This window comes from Paramisgurnus dabryanus, chromosome 17 (assembly GCF_030506205.2).
Source record: "Paramisgurnus dabryanus chromosome 17, PD_genome_1.1, whole genome shotgun sequence".
In the NCBI taxonomy this organism is placed as follows: Eukaryota; Metazoa; Chordata; class Actinopteri; order Cypriniformes; family Cobitidae; genus Paramisgurnus; species Paramisgurnus dabryanus.
In genome coordinates, this window is record NC_133353.1 from 5,539,055 (window position 1) to 5,559,666 (window position 20,612).

The 20,612-nt window shown below is 37.2% G+C and overlaps 1 protein-coding gene across 1 annotated transcript in view; it reads left to right on the plus strand.

The window, feature by feature from the left end:
• The window catches only part of smyd3 (SET and MYND domain containing 3), a 170,388-nt gene that overhangs the window by 138,436 nt on the left and 11,340 nt on the right, over positions 1–20,612 (plus strand). Inside the window, exons 9-10 of the mRNA XM_065253580.2 lie at positions 4,558–4,645; positions 6,862–7,036. Of these exons, the coding sequence (XP_065109652.1) occupies positions 4,558–4,645; positions 6,862–7,036 (263 nt within the window). The remainder of the gene's footprint in view (positions 1–4,557; positions 4,646–6,861; positions 7,037–20,612) is intronic.

Below are 20,612 nucleotides of genomic sequence, written 5' to 3' on the forward strand. Positions count from 1 at the left end.
ACATACAGGTGCTGATCATATAATTAGAATATCATGAAAAAGTTGATTTATTTCACTAATTCCATTCAAAAAGTGAAACTACACTTTTTTCTACCACATCTTTTTCTTCCTTTCGCCTCTCTATTAATGTGCTTGGACACAAAACTCTGTGAACAGCCATCCTATTTTGCAATGACCTTTTGTGTCTTGCCCTTGACCATTGCCGTGTCTTTTGGACAACTGTCAAGTCAGCAGTCTTCCACATAATTGTGTAGCATACAGAACTAGACTGAGAGACCATTTAAAGGCCCTGCAGGGGTTTCAAGGTTATTAGCTGATTAAAGTGTCGCACCAGGTGTCTTCAATATTGAACCTATTGAATATTCAAATTTTATGAGATACTGAATTTGGGATTTTCTTTAGTTGTCAGAAATAATCATCAAAATTAAAAGAACTAAACTTTGAAATATATCAGTCTGTGTGTAATGAATGAATATAATATACACGTTTCACTTTTTGAATTGAATTAGTGAAATAAATCAATTTTTTGATGATATTCGAATAATATGACCAGCACCTGAATGGTTTGAACCCAAGGTTGCATAAAATGTAGAGAACCCAACTGTTGGGTTAAAAAAGTCAATATTTGACCCAACAATGGGTTGAAACAACCCATCAAAGGTCAATGTGTCCATATTCTGACTCAACCATGGCATTTTTACAGTGAAGGATTAACAAAGCTTATACTGTTTGTCCGAGGTAAAATTAGAAGTCCATTTCTGAAAGCATTAGATGTGCCCCTGTGCTGTTTTCACGGGCATGTGCTGTGCTCTCTAATCAGTACAGTATTGAACTTCATAATTATTGAATTTACACAATAATAAACAAACCACAGTCTACAACTGATGCATGACTCGATCCCTGTAATTAAGCTGTTGACTCTAACAAGAAAATTGCATCCTGAACGTGCCCCTTTGTGCATGCAGCAATTAGAAATATATGTTCATGCTTCAAAGGCATTATAAAGGTACAGATGTTCGGCCAGTATGTACAAACGATGCTGACGTAATTTGCCAACTAAGGAAACGTGTAACAATCGTTTGCTTTGTTTGGTAAAATCGCTGTCACCATTATCGTCTCATCTTTGGTTTGTAAAAAGCTTTGGTGTGATCATTTGAAACTGGTCTGGGCATGTCAAGGGACGTTGACCACTTTTAGTATGTTGACCAGAAACTGTTCCTTTAGCAGCATGGAGTTGATCTTACGGGAACATATGAAGAGCTCTTTTCCAAAATGTGATAAACGCAATTAAAAAAAATAGTTTTTCATGTCATTTTGCTTATGAAATGTTTTCATAAGAAACCTTAATGTATATGAACTTGATTTGTAAGAGTACTTTGGGGTTGGACCTTGCTTGCGTTTCTTGGGTCCGATTTCAAAGCCCCCAAACCCTTTCAGCGGTGAGGGTGGACGCAGCGATGTCCTCTGCTGGCGTCAGGTGCTGTGTAGAGGCAGATCCACCTCCCGTTACACGGCGTGCCCGATTTATGCTGGCAAGCTTGGGATTCCCCCGTCTCCTGACATCATTGCGCAACGATGCTGCCAGCTGATGAGACTGTGGCTATTTCCTCTCACGCCTGTTTAACCGACGCTGATTTGGGCGGGTTTCTCCTATCCCCATACAAAACAACTTCTTTGTCTTTGACTGCTCTTACAAGAACGTCGGTCTCCTCGGCTGTAAACCGCTCCTGGCGTGCGCCTGGTAAATCCGTCATAATAATAGCAACCCGCCATGGAACTTGCGCCCTTGTGTTTAAAGGGAATGTTGGATGACGTTTTGATTGGTTTATTTGACGTTACGCCCAAACCACACCTATGAATAATGAACCTACTTCAGACCAACCCCTTATTGATTTGCGCCCGGCGCAAGAGTTATTTCTCACGCCGGGAAAATAGCAACAGCGCCCAAGATCCGCCCACAAACTCACTTGCGCGCTGCGCTTCGCACTTGCGTTTCAGATGGTTAAAATAGGGCTCATAGAGTTGTGGGGAAAAATGATGGATTTATAGCGTTTTGAAAAACATGGATGGATTTATAGAGTTTTGGAAAAATTGATGGATTTATAGAGTTTTGGGGAAAAAATTTATGGATTTATGGAGTTTTGGAAAAAATGGATGGATTTATAGAGTTTTGGGAAAAAATTGATGGATTTATAGAGTTTTGGGAAAAAATTGATGGATTTATAGAGTTTTGGAAAAAAAGGATGGATTTATAGAGTTTTGGGAAAAAATTGATGGATTTATAGAGTTTTGGGGGAAAATGATGGATTTATAGCGTTTTGAAAAACATGGATGGATTTATAGAGTTTTGGAAAAATGTATGGATTTATAGACTTTTGGGAAAAAAAAATATGGATTTATAGAGTTTTGGAAAAAATGGATGGATGTATAGAGTTTTGGGAAAAAAATGGATGGATTTATAGAGTTTTGGGAAAAAATTGATGGATTTATAGAGTTTTGGAAAAAATGGATGGATTCATAGAGTTTTGGGAAAAAATGGATGGATTTATAGAGTTTTGGAAAAAATGGATGGATTTATAGAGTTTTGGGAAAAAATTGATGGATTTATAGCGTTTTGAATTTTTTTTTACTTTGAATTTATCATCAACAATATTGTTTGATTTAATAATCATTAATCAACATGTTCAGACTGAGACAAAAAAAAAAACATTTTAACTGGATTCATTAAATATTCACAAAATGTGTGAGTCTAAGCAAAAAAAATCCTTTTACAACTATTGAAATGGATTTATCACGTTTTGGAAAAGAGCTCCTCATATATACTGACATAATGAAAAAAACTTACAATGCACTTGTAAGCCTCTTTGGATAAAAATGTCTACCAAATGCATAAATGTGAATGTAAGCAGACATAAGTGATGTCATTTTTTGTTATCAGTCATGTCCAGGAGTTATTCTGGAGTTAAAGAGGATTTGGGTTCAGGTACTGTATCAATATACTGTATCAGTATTCACTGCCCCATGGGGTTTTGGGCCCTTATGACATTCACACCACTCTCTTACATATATTTTGGACAGCTTAACTCTCGCTGCTGAATAATTTATACTAGTTGGGTGCTTTGTATGCATGTACAAGGGGTACACGTGAAGGGTTACATTTTCTGATTAGATTTCTCGCTGTAGCATACAGTATAAATACACACAATAAAACTCCCTTTAGGGAAGTCGCGCTACTTGGCGGCCATGCAATGCCTCCATTATTTCATATAAAACTAAAAAAATACTACTTGAATGGGAAAAAACAAATATCTCCAAAATTGTGTGCTTAAATCACAATTAAACTACATATTTCTAACCAACCAATGTTTCCTAAGCTCAAATTGTGCTAGAAACACCAGTTTGGGTGCTGCGCATGCATATTGGTTGGTAAATAGAGTACAAAGTACAGAGCCCCTCCCCCAGAGGGTCTTTATCGATTGATGATTGGTTCTTTTAACTGGAAGGTGGGAATTCCATCGCCATATGAGCGTTGGGAATGTCCATGTTGAGCGTTGCATTGTACCCTATTTATAGTAATAGCAGTAATATATCTTGTTATATCTAATATATTTGAGACAATACAGTTTTTTTTTCTGTTGTAGCGTTTGGCGCGCTCATGTTAAATCAAATGAGCTTTCGTTTTGTGTGCCATACAAATTTGCTTTTTTCATGACCGCCGTTAATACATATATTCATTCTGACCTTTTTTATCCCCTGAGCTTGGCTTGATAATGAAGTCCTTTCTGGAAGATTCTGGTAAGAATGTTCCCAAGGGCAGTTTTTTCTCCTTATGTGGTGTGAAATAATAAAATGATACAATTTTAGATGAAATAGCAATACTAGTATGTGGTACTGTAATACCATGGTAATCTGACAAGAAAAGTCATACGTACCCTAGCAGTCACTGGGGCTGTACCCTTTAAAACAGTCTTAGTATTTACAATTAGGTACAGATAGATTAATATACATTTGGTACCATATGTAATATGTTTTTAGATTACTCAAAACTATAGTTGGGGTGTCTGCCATGGGTATCTTTATTATTTTTAAAATCAGCATAATTTTTTGTATTTGGGTCTAAGCAGTTCTGCGAAAGAGCTAAAATTGATTCTGCATTTGTGTGTGGGTGTGTTTATGTGTTTGTAGGCATTCACATTAATGTGTGTTGTCAGTGCCGTGGCTGCTCACTTCTAATGCATTGATGTCTCAAAGGCACAGATACATATATCTCCACAGGCTACATACATACATGTACGTGTCCCTGTAGGGATTCAAGTGTCTGACGGTGATCAATCTAAAGCAAGCTGGCTCAGACTCATCTATCATCACAGTTTTTCTGCATTTAAGTGCTCAATGCCGAATGTATGACATACTTTGCTACCTTGCATTTACAAGGATGTTATGAACAATAAACATCCCTGCCTCTCTTAGGATTGAGTTTGTCCAATGGACAGTAGGGTCAGATAATTACAAAGTTATTCGAAATGATAAATTAATGTTATATTATTGTTTGAACAGGACACCGAAATGCTGGCAGGAGAGAAGTCTGCATGGACGGCCCTAAAAGACTCCATACCTCACCTGGAGCAGCTTCAGTCAGAGCAAAGTATCCTTTATCATTGGGTTATAACATTGCCTGACACTGTCTGTGTGATATACAGCATTTTGTTTTATTTCTGCGGTACTGTAGTTTGTGTGAATGTTGTCTTGTAGGGTGAAGTAAACTGGCCTGAAGTGTTTTTGCTCTTGCATCAACCGCTAGACTCTTTCTTTGCCCCAAACTGCCAAACACATCATTAACACCAATGAAAGCTAAAGGTATGAGGGTGAAACTGCAGCTCTGTGAAGCTTGCTTAGTCGAGTGATTCTCACGAAACCATTGAAACACCACGGCACTAATGATTTTAGCTATAAAATGTGTAATATAGTTATATTAAAAAGCATCAGAATTAACACAATACTGTGTTCTACCTTGCACAATGTGTGATTTCAACATAAGAATTTATACTTTGTCAATTTTATCTCATTTTCTGCTGAAATTCTCATTACCGCAATGTGTCCGGCTGTGTTTGAACATGCGTTATGTTGTAATTTAATCAAATTAACACAAAAATATTTAGAAAAAAAATTAATGGATGTTTTGCTAGACTAATTTAGATGACAGAAAAAATATTTACTGAATATTCATGTATAATTATAATGAAGAAAAATTAGGAAAATGATGTGTCCATGCCTGATGTTCTCATCCTCCGCAACACTTTTTGAGAACAGTTTAAGCACACATACAGAATTTTAATAAAGTTTGATTTTGAGTGACCAAGCACATGGACCAGTTACTTCAAGATGGCTACCAGGTAAGATCATTTTTTTACAGTTAATTTGAAATATTGTCTTGTCAGCATGCTTACACAACATTTTGATTATCATTACCGCAACAGATGCTTATTAAATGTTAATTTAATTAATAGAAGCATAATACTTTGATTTTAAATGCATGTGCAGAATCTCCAAATTATGTTCTTTCAGGTTTGTCATGTCATTTTGAAAATATGTCAGTGTTGATGTTTTCTGACTGTTTCGGTAATGAGATTTTTTAGGACTAATTTTTTAAATTATGTTACAAAAAGGGTTAAATGATAAGTAAAAGTGTTTCAATTAATGTTCCTATTTACTCCAGACTTCGTTTTTCAATGTCTGGTGGGAAAAAAGTAAATTTAAGCAATTTTTACATTTTCATGCTTGACATTTTAAAACCAAGTTTTCGTGAGAATCACCCAGTCACACATACTGGTTGTCAAAATCAGCATAATTTATTTATAAGCATACATTTCATTGATCAAACATTTCTAATATAAAGACTGGTGCTGGTTAATTGGAAAAATACTTTTGCATCCTTTTGCATCATTTTTACAGCTACAATCCATAACTTTTGTCTCTCTGTTGTTATTTTAAGTTTGAAACACAAAATTGCAAGTTACTGAGTTATTTGCTTTACTACATCTGTTAAAGTCATATGATGTCAAACTGATGTTAACCCGAGAAATCGTACCTGAAAAGACTTTTGTTTACATTGGCAGCCGGTGACTTCTTTTTCGAAGGTGCACGATGCTAAGCTTGTCACAAAATTTATTTAGCTCATCATGTGTGTGGCTCGTCATGTCAAAATAAGTTTTCGATGCGTCATGTGAACCTATGTGCATCACACGTCATGTCAAAATACATGCCTGCTGCAGATGCTTCAAAGGGGTTTATGATGAAAAAGACGCTCGCGTTTGCCAGATACTCACTTAATCTTATGTGTAATCAGAGTGTAGTGTTAAGTTAATATCTTGCAGATATTTCGTGAATGTGAGCGTATCTTTTATCATAAACTCTTTCGACGCATTTGCAGCAGGTATGTATTTTGACATGACGCATGATGCACATATTTACATGATGCAACGAACACATTTTTAATTCGCGCCCCTCGGAAGAGAAGCACCAGCCGCCACTGTTTTATTTTATTTATTTATTTATTTTTATTTTATTTTATTCTATTTTATTTTATTTTATTAATTATTTCATTTCATTATTATTATTATTATTTTTTAATTGAATCATATTGAATCGAACACATCTAACGCATCTATGCTAAATGTATAAACATTTAACATAGTTTTGATATCTTAACAAATCTTCATTTAAAAAAATTCAGTAAATTGTAAGGATAGTGATTTGTGTCGAGTCTTTAAATCAGCAAGCAAAGTGAATATGAGATGTTTTCAGCAAGAGTTTTATTTCTCGCACTCGTATAATTGTGTCCTTAACTGCTTGAAATCAAAGACTGGGATGAGTTATTGAGAGAGAGCGAGACTCTTCTACACAGATATGCAGATGATCTCCCAGACAAGAACATCTATGTGCTCAGACTGCTGAATTTGGTCGTGGATGCATGCATCAGTTTGGAGGATTATGAGAAAGCACTGAAGTATGGAAACAGAGCTCTGGTACCTTACAAGTAAGTGTGTGTATGGGTGTATATACAGCATGTGATAATATCTGTCTAATCCAGACTAAAGTCTTGATAATCGAATAATGAGAAAAAGTTGACATGACTTTACTCAGTCAATATTAAAGGAATATAGTGGACTTTAGTGGACCTCAACAGTTTACAGTTTCAATGCAGTTTTAAATGGCTACAAACAATCCCATCAAGGCATAAAGGTCTTATCTAGCGAAACAATAATCATTTTCGCCAAAAATGAATAAAAATTTTTACTTTTTAAATACAACTCGTATTGCATTAGCAATGTGACACGCCAGTGCAACCTTACGTATTACATAATCACGTCGAAAGGTCACACATTTCCAATGTGAAACGCACACTTGCGGACCATTTTAAACAATAAACTGACACTACGGGCCCTATCATACAGCACACAAACAAAAGCAGCACTTTTAAATCTGAAAAATTAAAGGATTAAAATGTAAAAGATTTTTATTGAGTCTCATGGACATAAATGAGGACAGATTACAAGACGTTTGAAGGTGTAAAGAGCTGGTTCACCTGTAGCCTGGTAAGTAATTCAATGTTTTGCTTTAAATGTGTGTTTTTTTTTATTCTATCTACAGATTTATTGTATGATGTTGTATCTGTGGGTATGATGAGATAAGAACCATTTTTAAGCAATGCTTTTCAAAATACTCACGGCGCTGTCCGAGTTCTGAAACGTCTCCACACGCTTGTAAATTCTTTATCTTTGGTTTGTTACAAATAATGTATTTTTACAAACCTTTTCTGGCATATTGGTAAATTATTTATTGAGATTACACTGAAGACATATAGGCTGTCCATACATTTACAGCAATTAAAAGCCTGCAAATTTTTTCTTCCACGACTGAAAGAAACGACTTTTAAAGGTTTTAAAACAAAAAATTATCATTTCATTACAAATATGTAAAACAATGAATTTTTTACGTCAATCTTAAACTGGTGGTCATCTTCCTCCGCTTAGTTTTTCAGTTTACAAATTACGCGATCTAAATAGGGAATCGGCATGGCACGGATGGAGACGCGATTCTATCTCATTTGCGCGTCTACCGCAAATTAAACGTCACCGCAGGAAAGCAGTAGAAAAATTTGAACTTTTGGCCAATCAGGAGCTTTCTCTAGTACTGACGTGATTACAGGAAGTGAGCAGAGTCACAGAAGCCTCTCCCATGATGCGAATTTCCGCGTGAATGCCTTGATGACTATAATTTCACGCACGGTTTTCACGCGCAAATGAAGCGAGTAAACTCAAAATTTTCAAATCCTGGAATTATTTCCTCAAAAACTTAAAGTTGACAAAGAATGATTGAACGGGGTATTTATCCTTGTTCTGTGATGTGACATGTAGACAAAAATGTGTTTGTTTGGGTCTGCAATGCCTTAGAAGCTTCCTAAAAACCTCTCTCAGATAGCTCTATTAGCGTGGGGGATTTTAAACAAGTGGTTTTGCACCTATTTGGCTCCCCCTACTGGCTTAACTTGCATTCTCATTACTGATTGGCTGACTTTGCTGCCACTCAAGAAATGTAGCCAATTATTTTAAAGTGGAGGGGCAGTGAGATGCCTGTGATGTCATAAGCATCAGTTTTTCAGAGTGGGCCGTTTTCTGGCTGACATTTATAAAAGAGGAATTTCTATGAGACTGAGATGTTTAGCATGTTTAGCACTTTTTGTATGTTCGTGAACGCAGGTAGACTACCATTATTCAACAAAGACAAGGTAAAAATGGTTTTTAATTCTCTGTCCCCTTTAATTTCTTATCAACTGAACAACATCTGAATCAACATCTTGGATGACATGTGGTGACTAAATTATCTGAATTTTAGATATCAAGGTTATATTTACACAATGTTCTTTACATTACTGTATGTAGATTACAGAAAATCAGATTGCGTGCTCTTGATGTTCTTGATGCGTATGTGGGAGGATATTTAATTGATATGAGAAAACAATGTGTGAGAAAACAACCTGCTTTATTTTTGAATCTGTAAAAATAATCAGGCTGTCTAAAGCCTTTGTGATTGTGAACCGGTACTACACCCTACTTAAGTACAATAACTGACCTCTATCAATACCAGAGGATCTTCTGTAGCCTTACTCTACTGTAGAAAGCTTATTCAGCTCTTTTGTGTTTAAATGCGACAAATTGACCAATTTAAGAAAGGGCAGACCTCACTGCAGGAAAAGGTATCCATCACCAACCTTGTACCACTAAATCAATTTGCATGACAGAAGTGTTTTGCAGAGTAATCACTGTAGGGGTTCATATGGGGTGTGAAGAACCAATAGTCAGTGTAAATATAAATGTTTTTCTCTGCACAAGCAAAACAGAAAAGTCTGTGTAGTGTCTCCAAATCCTTGGTTTTGGATTTCTATCGTGTGATTTCATTATTGTGTGGTTAGAAAAAGTCATTTTGAAATATCTTTCCCCCCCATAGTGCTGAAAATAATACGAACCTCCAGGCTGTACACAAAAACTTTATTGACTTCAAGTTCTCACAATTTGTAGCCGTGGTGGACCTCCAGTGATTTCCATTAAAACCAGAAGTAGACTGTAAAGAAAGAGATGAATCAGAGCTTTTGAGATGTTGGGATTTTTACAGAGCGAAAGTACCCGGCAGCTCTTCGGCTGTCAAATGGGAAAAACATGAATATGGTTGTTATTTTTCTACTATGCTGGACTTTGTCTTTTAATGGCAGCTCATGCAAAGCACGAGTGAGCTTTTATATCGCATGTTGCATTTCTGTTCTCTAGTTTTATAGTACGTCTGATAAATGTTTTAGAGCTGAAGGAAGGCTGGCAGCATGGGGAAAAGGAAATGTGGAGCTAAAATTGCTCTTTAAAGAAGAAATTGACATTCTGATGGATGGTTGGCAGTGTCTTCACAGTTTATCTTCAGTAGGTGATGCTCCTGCAACAAGATAAATTCACATCATGAAGAAACATAAACATGGCACACTGGAATATTTCAACCATTTGATCATTTTCCTAGCATGTCCTTCAGACTTGAGAGAATTGAACTTGAAATATTTCTCTTCTCTTGTCTCCATCCATGATTCATTTTGGCAGATATAGACTCAATTTTTAACTCCTAATTTTAAAAACACTTTAAAAAATTTATTTTTTTAGTTACAATATTTTCAAAACTGAGAATGGGATCATAAATCATCTTTGCACCAATAGAAACAATTGGGTGGATACACAATTTAAGAGATTTATCGGTTTCATTTATCGGTTTTCATCTTTATTTAAAATGATATTTATGTTATTCTATGTAAAATATTATTTTAAAAAACCCGACTTTATCCTTCCATCCTCATACTGTACATCCATCCATTCATCTGTCTGTACATCAGGCTTTCCTTTTATCGTTCCTTTCTTTCTTTACTCCATCCATCCTTCCTTCCTTTTATAAACCATCCCTCCACCCTTCTTTTCTTACTTCCATCTTTCCTTTTTTCATTTAATTTCTTCATTTCTTTCATCCTTCCTTCCATAGATTTATCTATTCTTCTGTCCGTACTCCATCTACTTCCATTGATAAAATTCTTCTATTCTATCTTCGTTTCATCTTTGCATCCAGCCTTTCATTCATCACGCCTTCCATCCACCCACCCACTCATCTATCCATCCTTCTTTCCTTACTTACTTACATCCATACTTCCTTCCGTCCATTCATTCCTTGCTTCCTTTCTTTTATCCTTCTTTTCTTCCATCCTTAAATTCTTCAAGGACATTTTTCCATCCTTTCTTCCTTTCATCTTTCCTTTCTTCCTTCTATCCAGGAATTCTTCAATCCTTCCATTTATCCATCTTTTTCTGTCCTTCTTTCCATTCTTCCTTCCATTGAGGAAATTCTTATATTCTTTCTTCATTCCATCCTTACATCCACCGTCCATCCATCTAACCTTCCATTCATCTTGCCTTCCATCCATCCATCCATCCATCCATTCCTTGCTTCCATTCTTTCTTCCTTCATTTCTTCCATCCCAACTTCCTTCCATCCATCTATCCATCCAGCTATTCATTGCTTCCTTTCTTTTATCCTTAATTTCTTACATCCTTCCTTCCTTCCATCCATCCAGCTATTCCTTTCTTTCATCCTTCATTTTTCCATCCTTTCTTCCTTTTATTCATCCATCCTTCCTTCCTTCATCCAGGAATTCTTCCATCCTTCCATCAATCCATCCATCCATCCAGCTATTCATTGCTTCCTTTGTATTATCCTTAATTTCTTACATCCTTACTCCCTTCTATCCATCCAGCTATTCCTTCCTTTCTTCCTCCTATCCAGGAATTCTTCCATCCTTCCATTCATCCATCTTTTTCTGTCCTTCATTCCATCCTTCCTTCCATTGAGGAAATTCTTCTATTTTTTCTTCAGTCCATCCGTCTTTCTATTCAGCCTTCCATTCATCTTGCCTTCCATCATCCAACCACCCACCCATCTATCCATCGTTCCTTCATTCCTTCAATTCATCCAGCCATTCCTTTCCTCCTTTCTTTCCTCCTTCATTTCTTTCATCCTTACTTTTTCCATCCATCCATTCATTCCTTGCCTCCTTTCTTTCATCCTTCATTTTTTCCATTCTTCCTTTCTTCCATCCATCCAGCCAGCCACTCCTTGCTTCCTTTCTTTCATCCTTCATTTCTTCCATCCTTACTTCCTTCCATCCATCCAGCCATTCCTTACTTCCTTTTTTTATCCTTCATTTCTTCCATCCATCCATTCCTTGCCTCCTTTCTTTCATCCTTCATTTTTCCATTCTTCCTTTCTTCCATCCATCCAGCCATTTCTAATAAATAAATAAACTTCTTTTTTCTTTCTTCCATTCTTCTTTCCTTTCTTGTTGCACATGCTAGCTTCATTTCCTTGAAAACAGTCATCAGAATTCATATCACAGATACATCAAATATTTGTGCAAAACAATCATTGTAAGTCACCACAAAGCTAAGATGCACGAGGATGGTTTTGTTTAAGTGTCAGCTCGAGTCATCTGGCTTCATGACATTCCATTACGGCTCGATTCAGGATCAGTCATGGTCTTTTGTTCTGCGCCTCAGAATCGTGAGGTTCATTACTGAGGATGCCGGGGACCCTGGATTATTTCTGGAATTGGCTTGTCCTGCGTTAGCCGTGTGACTGATTTCTGAACAGGCAATTATCATAAACTGTACAGACCACCCCGGCCCACCCCCTTGCTCTCATCTTTCCAGTATCAAGTGGTTTTAAAAGAGTTCCTGGCAAAGCAACCACCTGACAAAACAATAATAGATACTTCACATCAGAGGAGAGCTCCTACACCCTTACAATCACTTCTCAGCCGTGGCGACAAGAAGAAAATTAAATTCTGACACCTTGAGTAACTTTTCCGAAAGTGTTTTTAGAGAAACAGAAAGCTGTTCCGTGCATTGCATATTAACTGAAGGTGCTGCTGGCTCTTTATTGCAAGATAAATAGACGTTTGTTTATGCACCATTTCTATTTAGGGATCAGTTTAGCGAGAACCACTGAATTGTTTTAATTGCCAAAGTACTTAATATATGCAAAGTGATTCATTAGCGTATGCTGTTTTTAGCTGTTCTTCTCACAATAATTAATTTGATTATACAATTAGCACTGCAGCTTCTCATTATTTATGCATGCCGAAGTTTTGCATTTCACTTTGAACTTTTATTCTGCGTTTGAAACTTATGCAGAGATCGGATAACATGCATCATTTGTGATAAGTCTGATATTCGCAATATACTTTTTTGTGAATTTTATCTAGTCACACTAGATGGCTTGCAGTGCAGTTGTCACTTTAAATACATCACAGGTGTGGGTACACAGGTGCTGTTTAGGCCGGAAGCAGAAAGCATTTTCACATTCAGATGAATGCTGTCAATAGCTCAGCTGCGGTTACTTCATTAACAATACATTATAAACTGAACGTTTTTAATTCCCAGAATGAATTCGCATCAGTCCGTCTGTTGTTTTTCAGTGGAGTGTTGGCAGGGCCGTCACTTAAATCTGTCACAGGGTCCAGAACAAATGTTCTCGGTTTGTCCCCTTGGCAGGAACACATACTGTAGTTTTCCAAACAATAAGAGATGAGCAGTGTTTTGATAATTTGTTTGGAAACTTTCAATGTTTTTGCAATTGTGTTTTGTGGCGTTTCTGGCACAGAAATGGCTTGCATCATTCTTTTGAAAGAAGTTAAGAAAAATGTGACTCTGGACCATAAAACCAGTCATATGTAGCACGGGTATATTTGAAGAGTTTAGTTCCAAAACGCGATAAACGTCTTTTTAACGCCTTTTTAACGCCTTTTTAACGCCTTTTTAAAAATCAGTATTGTATCAGGTCAGTATTTAAAAGTAAATTCTTTCTTTTTCCCAAAATCCAATATCCGCCGTGTTATTCTGTCTTTTTTTCTCGCTTTTTCCCTAAACGCAAGCCGTTTCTCAATATGCGTTCTTGTCTGTACTTGTGTTCTTGTGGACTTGTGAAACGTCATACGTCGCGGCCCAAGTACTGTTCCAATTCAAAGTTCGCATCAAGCCCAAGTTCACATAAAATCCCCGGATGTGTTCTTGATCCGCCCATTTTATCGAGGATGCATCAGAGGAGACTTGTGTTGACTTATGACAGTGAAGTTTCCCAGAATGCATTTCGCGTCAGGAGTTCGTTCTTCCGAGTCTGAACTTGCAAGTTCGAACTACGAAGGACACAAGTCCGAGTTCGGCGTACTTGTTTTTGAGAAACGGCTGCAATATACGCCACTCCTCGTTCTCTGCAGAATGCAATAAATCTGCTCAACAAATCACAGCGCACCATTCCACGCATTGTAAACAACAATGGCGGCACGTTGAATAAACAAAATCGTAGTTTTGCTCATCTTGTACTTCGTGATCAACAAATAAAAAAATTATAATAATACTTTAATGGTATTGATAAACCTGTGGTGGTTTTCTGTGACGGGAAAGAAACGTAAGCCATCAAAATCGAATATTTTACGCAAGAGGCACTCGAGAGACGGAAAAATGCCGGCTGTTGCTTGTTCTCCTGACAGCATCAAGCTTCTGTCATGCTAACACATTGACCCCAGAGGATCTTATGAAAAACTTTCCATTATTTTACGCGAAGTCAACAAAAATCGAGCAGGACCAAAACATTTTACAGCTGATGTGGAAAAAACTAGTCAACTAAATGAATATAACATGGCAAAGTTGAATGCACATTTATATATCGATTCAATAGATTTATAGCATTTTGGAAAAAAAATATCTGATTTTTAATAAATCTTTGAAAATCAATTTATGGATTTGAATTTTTTATATTTTTATAACCTAAAGATGCTATGTGAAAGTTTGTAACAGAAAATAGTGGTTTTCATCTTGTTAACAATACATTGTATGGGTCAAAATGATCACTTTTTAGGTTAAAAAATCCTTAGGATATCAGGTAAAGATCACGTTTCATGAATATATTTTGTACATTTCCTACAGTAAATTTATAAAAATGTATTTATCATTAGTAATATGTGTTGCCAAAGATTTCATCTAGACAACTTTAAAGGCAGGGTTTTTGTTTCAATTGTTTCGTTTTTTTTTTTTTTTTGCACCCTCAGATTCCATATTTCTAAATAGTTGTATCTCTGGCAAATATTGTCCTATCCTAACAAACCATACATCAATGGAAACCTTTTAATTAAACTTTCAGATGATGTTTAAATCTCACTTTCAAAAATATGACCCTTATGAGGGTCACAAATGTATAATAATGTTAATGTAATATAAGAATAGGATGCTGAGAACTGCAGATGCCATTTTTTTCTGTCATTTAAGGATTATTACGTTGTGCTTTATTGTAATCCCACTGTTAGTATGCAAAGAAGACAATGAACTACTTTTGAGTATATTATCATTATGCTGGGTAATAAATATATACATGGATTTTCTCAACAACACACTTAAAAATACTGTAAAGGTGCTTAATGGTGTCGTAGAAGAGCAAATTTTGGCTAAATGGTTCCATGAAAAACCTTTCTGTTTTACAAAAGGTGAACAAAGGTTCTTCAGATTATTAAAACATATGAAAGAAATGATTCCTCTTAAGAACCTTTGACTGAACTTTTTTTTAGGACATTTTTGTTTCACTGTAAAGAACATTTTAAGCACCTTTATTTTAAGAGTTAATGAAACGAGTGTTTGTTATTGAGGTTACACTCAAATAAAGGTCGGTGGCTTTAAGCACTCCATTTCAGATGCCAGACCAGTTCAAGTCCTCTACGGAAACAAGTTGCAATGTCATTAATATGTAAATTAGGATATTAAGAAGTTAATCCAATGAAGTGGAAGAAGGCACATTCCTAAGAGTCGGGCTAAAATGCCGAGGGCATTCAAATCAGCAGTTTCTCTTCTTCAAACGGGTATTGGGTGCTGAGCTTCGACACAGATTCAGGACTGCAGGGGAACTCTTGTTTGTTTAAAAGTCGATGAGTAATTTTACTTAATGTACCCTAATGTTTGCATACTCTGTAGTTTATTGCCCAGAGGTTCTTTTAGGCTTTGTGCTTGTAAACAAAAGCATTCCTCGGACTTGAGACACGCCATGCTTGTGGTTTGTAAGCGAAATACAGTATACAGATTTGGGCACAAAGAAGAGCATTATGAATAACTTTAGCGGATTGCTGTTTCTTCCCGAAACATTCGCTTTGAATTCTCAAGGATATGACCTGACCTAATCAATTCTATCATTTCTCGAAATGTAACGATGCGTAAATATTTATTTAAAAGAGTCATAAAGCAAGAAAGGGCAGCAGTTAACTTTCTTACTGTCATGCTCACAAGAGTACCATTTCTAAAAAAAAAAACAGCAACTGCTTTCTAAATGCTGTAGGTTAGTTTCCTCTGCACTTTATGTCTATTTAATACATACTGACCAAGTCAAGCTTAGTCACTATAATGGCTTTTACAACATTGTTGTTGCTTCATTTCCGAATGGCGCTATAAGCACATAAAGTTCATTCGTAGTTCATCACCCTAACAGTCTGCAGTCTTCGCCTCAGGCATCACTGATGTCTTTACAATAATATGTTGCATGCATACGTTCCAAAAAATATGCTGGGTAATTTTTAAGCCAGCGTTGAGTAAAAAATGGTCGAGCCCACTCAACCCATAAAATATCTATATTTGACCCAACAATGGGTTTAAAACAACACAGAAATTTGGGTTGAAACTAGAGGTCTTCTCGGGTCCAAAGAAATGTACCCGACCCAAATGATCTGAATCACTTTTTACTCGAAACCAAATACATAAACTTTTTATTTATTTATTTAATAAAGAAAGACTCAACACTTTTAAAAGAGCTGTGTTGTTTTTTTTTTACCCAGTGTTGGGCCACTATTGGACAGAACACACTGCTGGGTTAAAAAGACCCAACTGCTAGGTTATTGTCAATCAACCAAGAGTTAAAACAACCCAGCAGTTGGGCCATTTTAACCCAGCGAGGTGTTATGTTCAATAGTGACCAGTGATGCGCGGGTCAATGTATAAACAACCTGCACCCGACCAACGTTTTCAACTAACCCGCCCGCAAAAAAAAAATTGTGTACCCAACCCGCTCCCTGGCCCACATTTTTTAAAAGTAGTAATTGTTTAAAACAGTTAATTGGCATCTTTATTTCAAACGACCCGACCGAACGTGACCTGAATATCATTAAAAATATTTTTATGAATATCACCTGAATATCATTAAAAATATTTTTGGATGACTGGTAACCACGGGTGACTACAGGCACCCGCTCATTTCAGATCAACCCGCGTATCACTGCCCAGCTTTTTTTACTGTGCGTTCACACCAGACGCGGTAGAGGCAGCAAGAACTTGCAATTCGCGCATAGTTGGACGCTTGAACATTTCGAGTTTACTCGCTTCATTCGCGCATGAAAGCAGAGCTTGAAAATTTTGTTATTCGAGATATTCATGCGGAAATTCGCTCCATTGGAGGGCCTCCGGCGACTCCGCTCGCTCCCTGTAATCACGTCACTACTAGAGCAAGCTCCTGATTGGTTAACGCGGCGCGAATATCCGCCAAAGTTCAGATTTTTCAACTCGTGTGTTTCCCGCGGCAACGCGCCGTGCGCTCCGCACCATGCCTTCCACGTGTTCCGCACCATTCGCACCGCAGGATGGTTATTAACGTCTTTGGATTAACTTAATAACGCTTGCCGCCTCTTCCGCGTCTGGTGTGAATGCAACATTAGAGTGGCCACGAGAAAATGAAACCCGAGTCCGACCTAACCCTGTGGTAATTTTTTTAACACAACTGGACCCGAAAGTAAACGGCACCAAGGTGTGTGCAGTCTGCAGCCCTGAATGCACCAGTCAGACAGAAAGAAAACCCGGTGGCCCCGCATCGGTTTTGGTGAGCTGCTCCATTTATTTTCCGTATGTCTGACGATGACACCAAAATTTGCATTCAAAATTGATTGACAGGTCTGTCTCAACAAAAATTGACGTACCGCCTTGGCAAACAGGCTTGGAAAAGGACTCGATACACGCATCCAAGAGAGTTCGGGTCTTCTCCTGTCCATTTGGCAAAAACACATTATTTTTAAATTACTCGAGGGCACAGATATTATACCCGACCCATGTCTCAGGCACACGTGAAACTTTTAGACCCAAACCTGCTTTGGTCTCGGGTTGGACCTTGGGTTTTTGGATCTAAGTGGATCCGTAAAGACCACTAGTTGAAACAACCCAGCATAGGTTAACAGTTTGAGTTATCTATCGCTGGGTTAATAACCCAACATTTTGTGAGTGAGTATTTTTGGACATATTCTGGTTGTTATTTAATGCAATGGCATTCATATTAAAAAGATGTCTGCATTATAACAAGCACATATTGTTGGTCTTCAGTTAAAGTGACAGCTTCCTGTGAGAGTTATAAGCTTCTCCTTTGTGATCGTCTCCGTGTCATGATTCAGAAAAATACCGTAGTGAAACCTAAACTCCAGCTGAATCTCAGCCAGACCTTCAGCTGGGTCGGTAGTCATCGCCCGAGCGTGTTCTCCATCACACATCCCTCAGAAATCAGTGTAGGTGGAGGTCAAAGCGAACTTGATCCTTCTGGCAACACGGTTATTTAATTAAAAAGCTCCTCAGTTTTTGGGGGTCAAAAATGTGTGTCGTCTGTCAGCGGTTCAGAGGGGAAATGTGTGAGGCATTGTTTCAGGACACCTACAGCATTGCCTTATAAATCAGATTATAAACAAAACCACACACAGTTCTGGGAAGCTGCCAGAAGGTTCTAGGGGTCCAGGAAGGCATTAGTGACACAGAGAGCACAGCGTGGGAGTCGAGAGGTAGCAGGCGAAAGTTTTACATCACGCAGAGTCAGAGAAACGAGACTGAGGTTTGGATTGTAATGGAGGGCTTTGTTATTTGTCTGTGGGTTCAGAGATGTGCGGACAGAGGTGGGCTGACATAAATAAAGGTGATGGGGAGTCATAGGTGACAGTGTGTCTGTACGACAGATTTGGGGTAACCATGCCTGTTCTCATGCTCTGAGAGGAGGGTCACAAAAAATCCAAGAGATTTTTTGATACACAGTACCATTTTTAATAGTTTTACTCATTCTTTATATTTTTCAACATTTTCACTCTAAATTCTGCGCTAAATATTGGACAGAACACATATTTCTGGGTTGTTTCAACTCATGGTTGGGTAAACAATAACCCAGCATAGGTTTATTTGTAACCCAACATGTGTTCTGTCCAACATTTATAACACAGCAGAATTTATTGTAGTAGTTGTAAAGTCATCAAAAATAAGTAAAAATATCTAAAATGAATCAAAACTATGTTATTTAATGTAAAATTACAGAAAAATATGTATTTTTGTATCACGGAAAATTTCTGTAATTTATTGTGCCCGTTATTTTACTGTATTTTTATGAATTTTTGTTTTACAGTGTACAGTATATTATGATCTTCATTATAGTCACCCTTTATTTTTCCCCCAATCTTGGCCTTTTTTCAAGCAGTCTCACCCTGCTTTTTAAAGGGATAGTTCACAGGGTTCCCACGGGTTCTTGAAATCCTTGAAAGTTTGTGAATCTGGGGAAAAAATTCAAGGCCCTAGGAAGTTTTTGAAAATATACATAAATAGATACGTCATTGAAAGTGCTTGAATCTAGTTTATGCAAGAATTTTTCTGGAAAAAATCAACATAATTCCCTGTGTAGTATAGGATAAATAAAAATTCTAGACTTTTTAAGCACACGTGCTTAACTGTTCGGTTTAAATGATATACCTTATGTATGCGAATGTTGATTCATACCAAAAGGCTTTTTTGCATAGTTGTGTTTGACACATGAAAATGTCTCGGGTTACGTATGTAACTGTTGTTCCCTGAGAAGGGAACGAGATGCTGCGTCTTCCTTGCCATACTTTCTGCGTCCCTGTTACGTCGTCTTTGGCAATATTTCAGATAGCGATATACTTCCTGGCTCCCGCGTCACCCTGTCTTTGTCGTTAAGCCTCACCATTTGTTGAATTTGATACACACATTCATAGTAGTGTCATAGCAGTGACGCAGCACGAATTCTCTCGAAAGGGAATTGTAACAATGTATCTTGTATCCATGCTCTCACTTGAAATGTGTCCCCACATGTAGTCCTTGAATTTGAGGGTATTCGACCTGGAAAGTCCTTGAAAGGTCCTTGCATTTGAAGTTAATCAAGGAGTTGGAACCCTGAGTTCACTCCAGACTGAAACTATTATCCTAAATCACTTACCCCCGTGTCGTTTCCAAATCATCCTTCGATTGTCTTCGAAATAATTTTTTTTATATATTTTTGAAGAAAACCGGGAGACTTGTGACTGTCTCGTAGACTGGTATTCAATAGTCACTTTTTCAAGCCCAGAAAAGAACGAAAGACATCCCCAAAAAAGTGAGAACACTTTTGTGCACAAAGAAAACAAAACTTTATTCAACCATTTATCTTTTCTGAGATCATATTGGCTGCTTTAATAATAATTTAGTCCAAATAAAATTTTAGATTTCTAAGGAAAGAAATGAATGCTGTATGTTGGCACAATGACAATTTTGTCTACAAAAGTAATTTTAAACTTTTAAGCATGCACAGCACAGTCTCATGGCAATTTGTATGTATTTTATGAGGTGGCTAATTCGTATTAAAGGCGGGGTGCATGATTTTTGAAAAACACTTTGGAAAACTGAGTCAGGCTGACTACCAAAACACACTTGTAGCCAATCAGCTGTAAGGGGCGTGTCTACTAACCGACATCGTTGCCTGGGTTGCGGGTCGGGTCTATCAAAAGAAGGGGCAGCTCTACTGGAGTTGGGGATGTTTTATTTAGGTGAATTCAAATGTCAGCATTGGCTTTTAGAGATCATGCACACCGCCTTTAATTTGAATGGATTTTTGTAGGATTTGCTTTTGCCCCTGTGACCTTGGGTTAGTGGTGGTTTTTGTTTTTAATACTAATCATACGTTTTTGTATAATTCACTTCGTACGAATTCACAGCCAA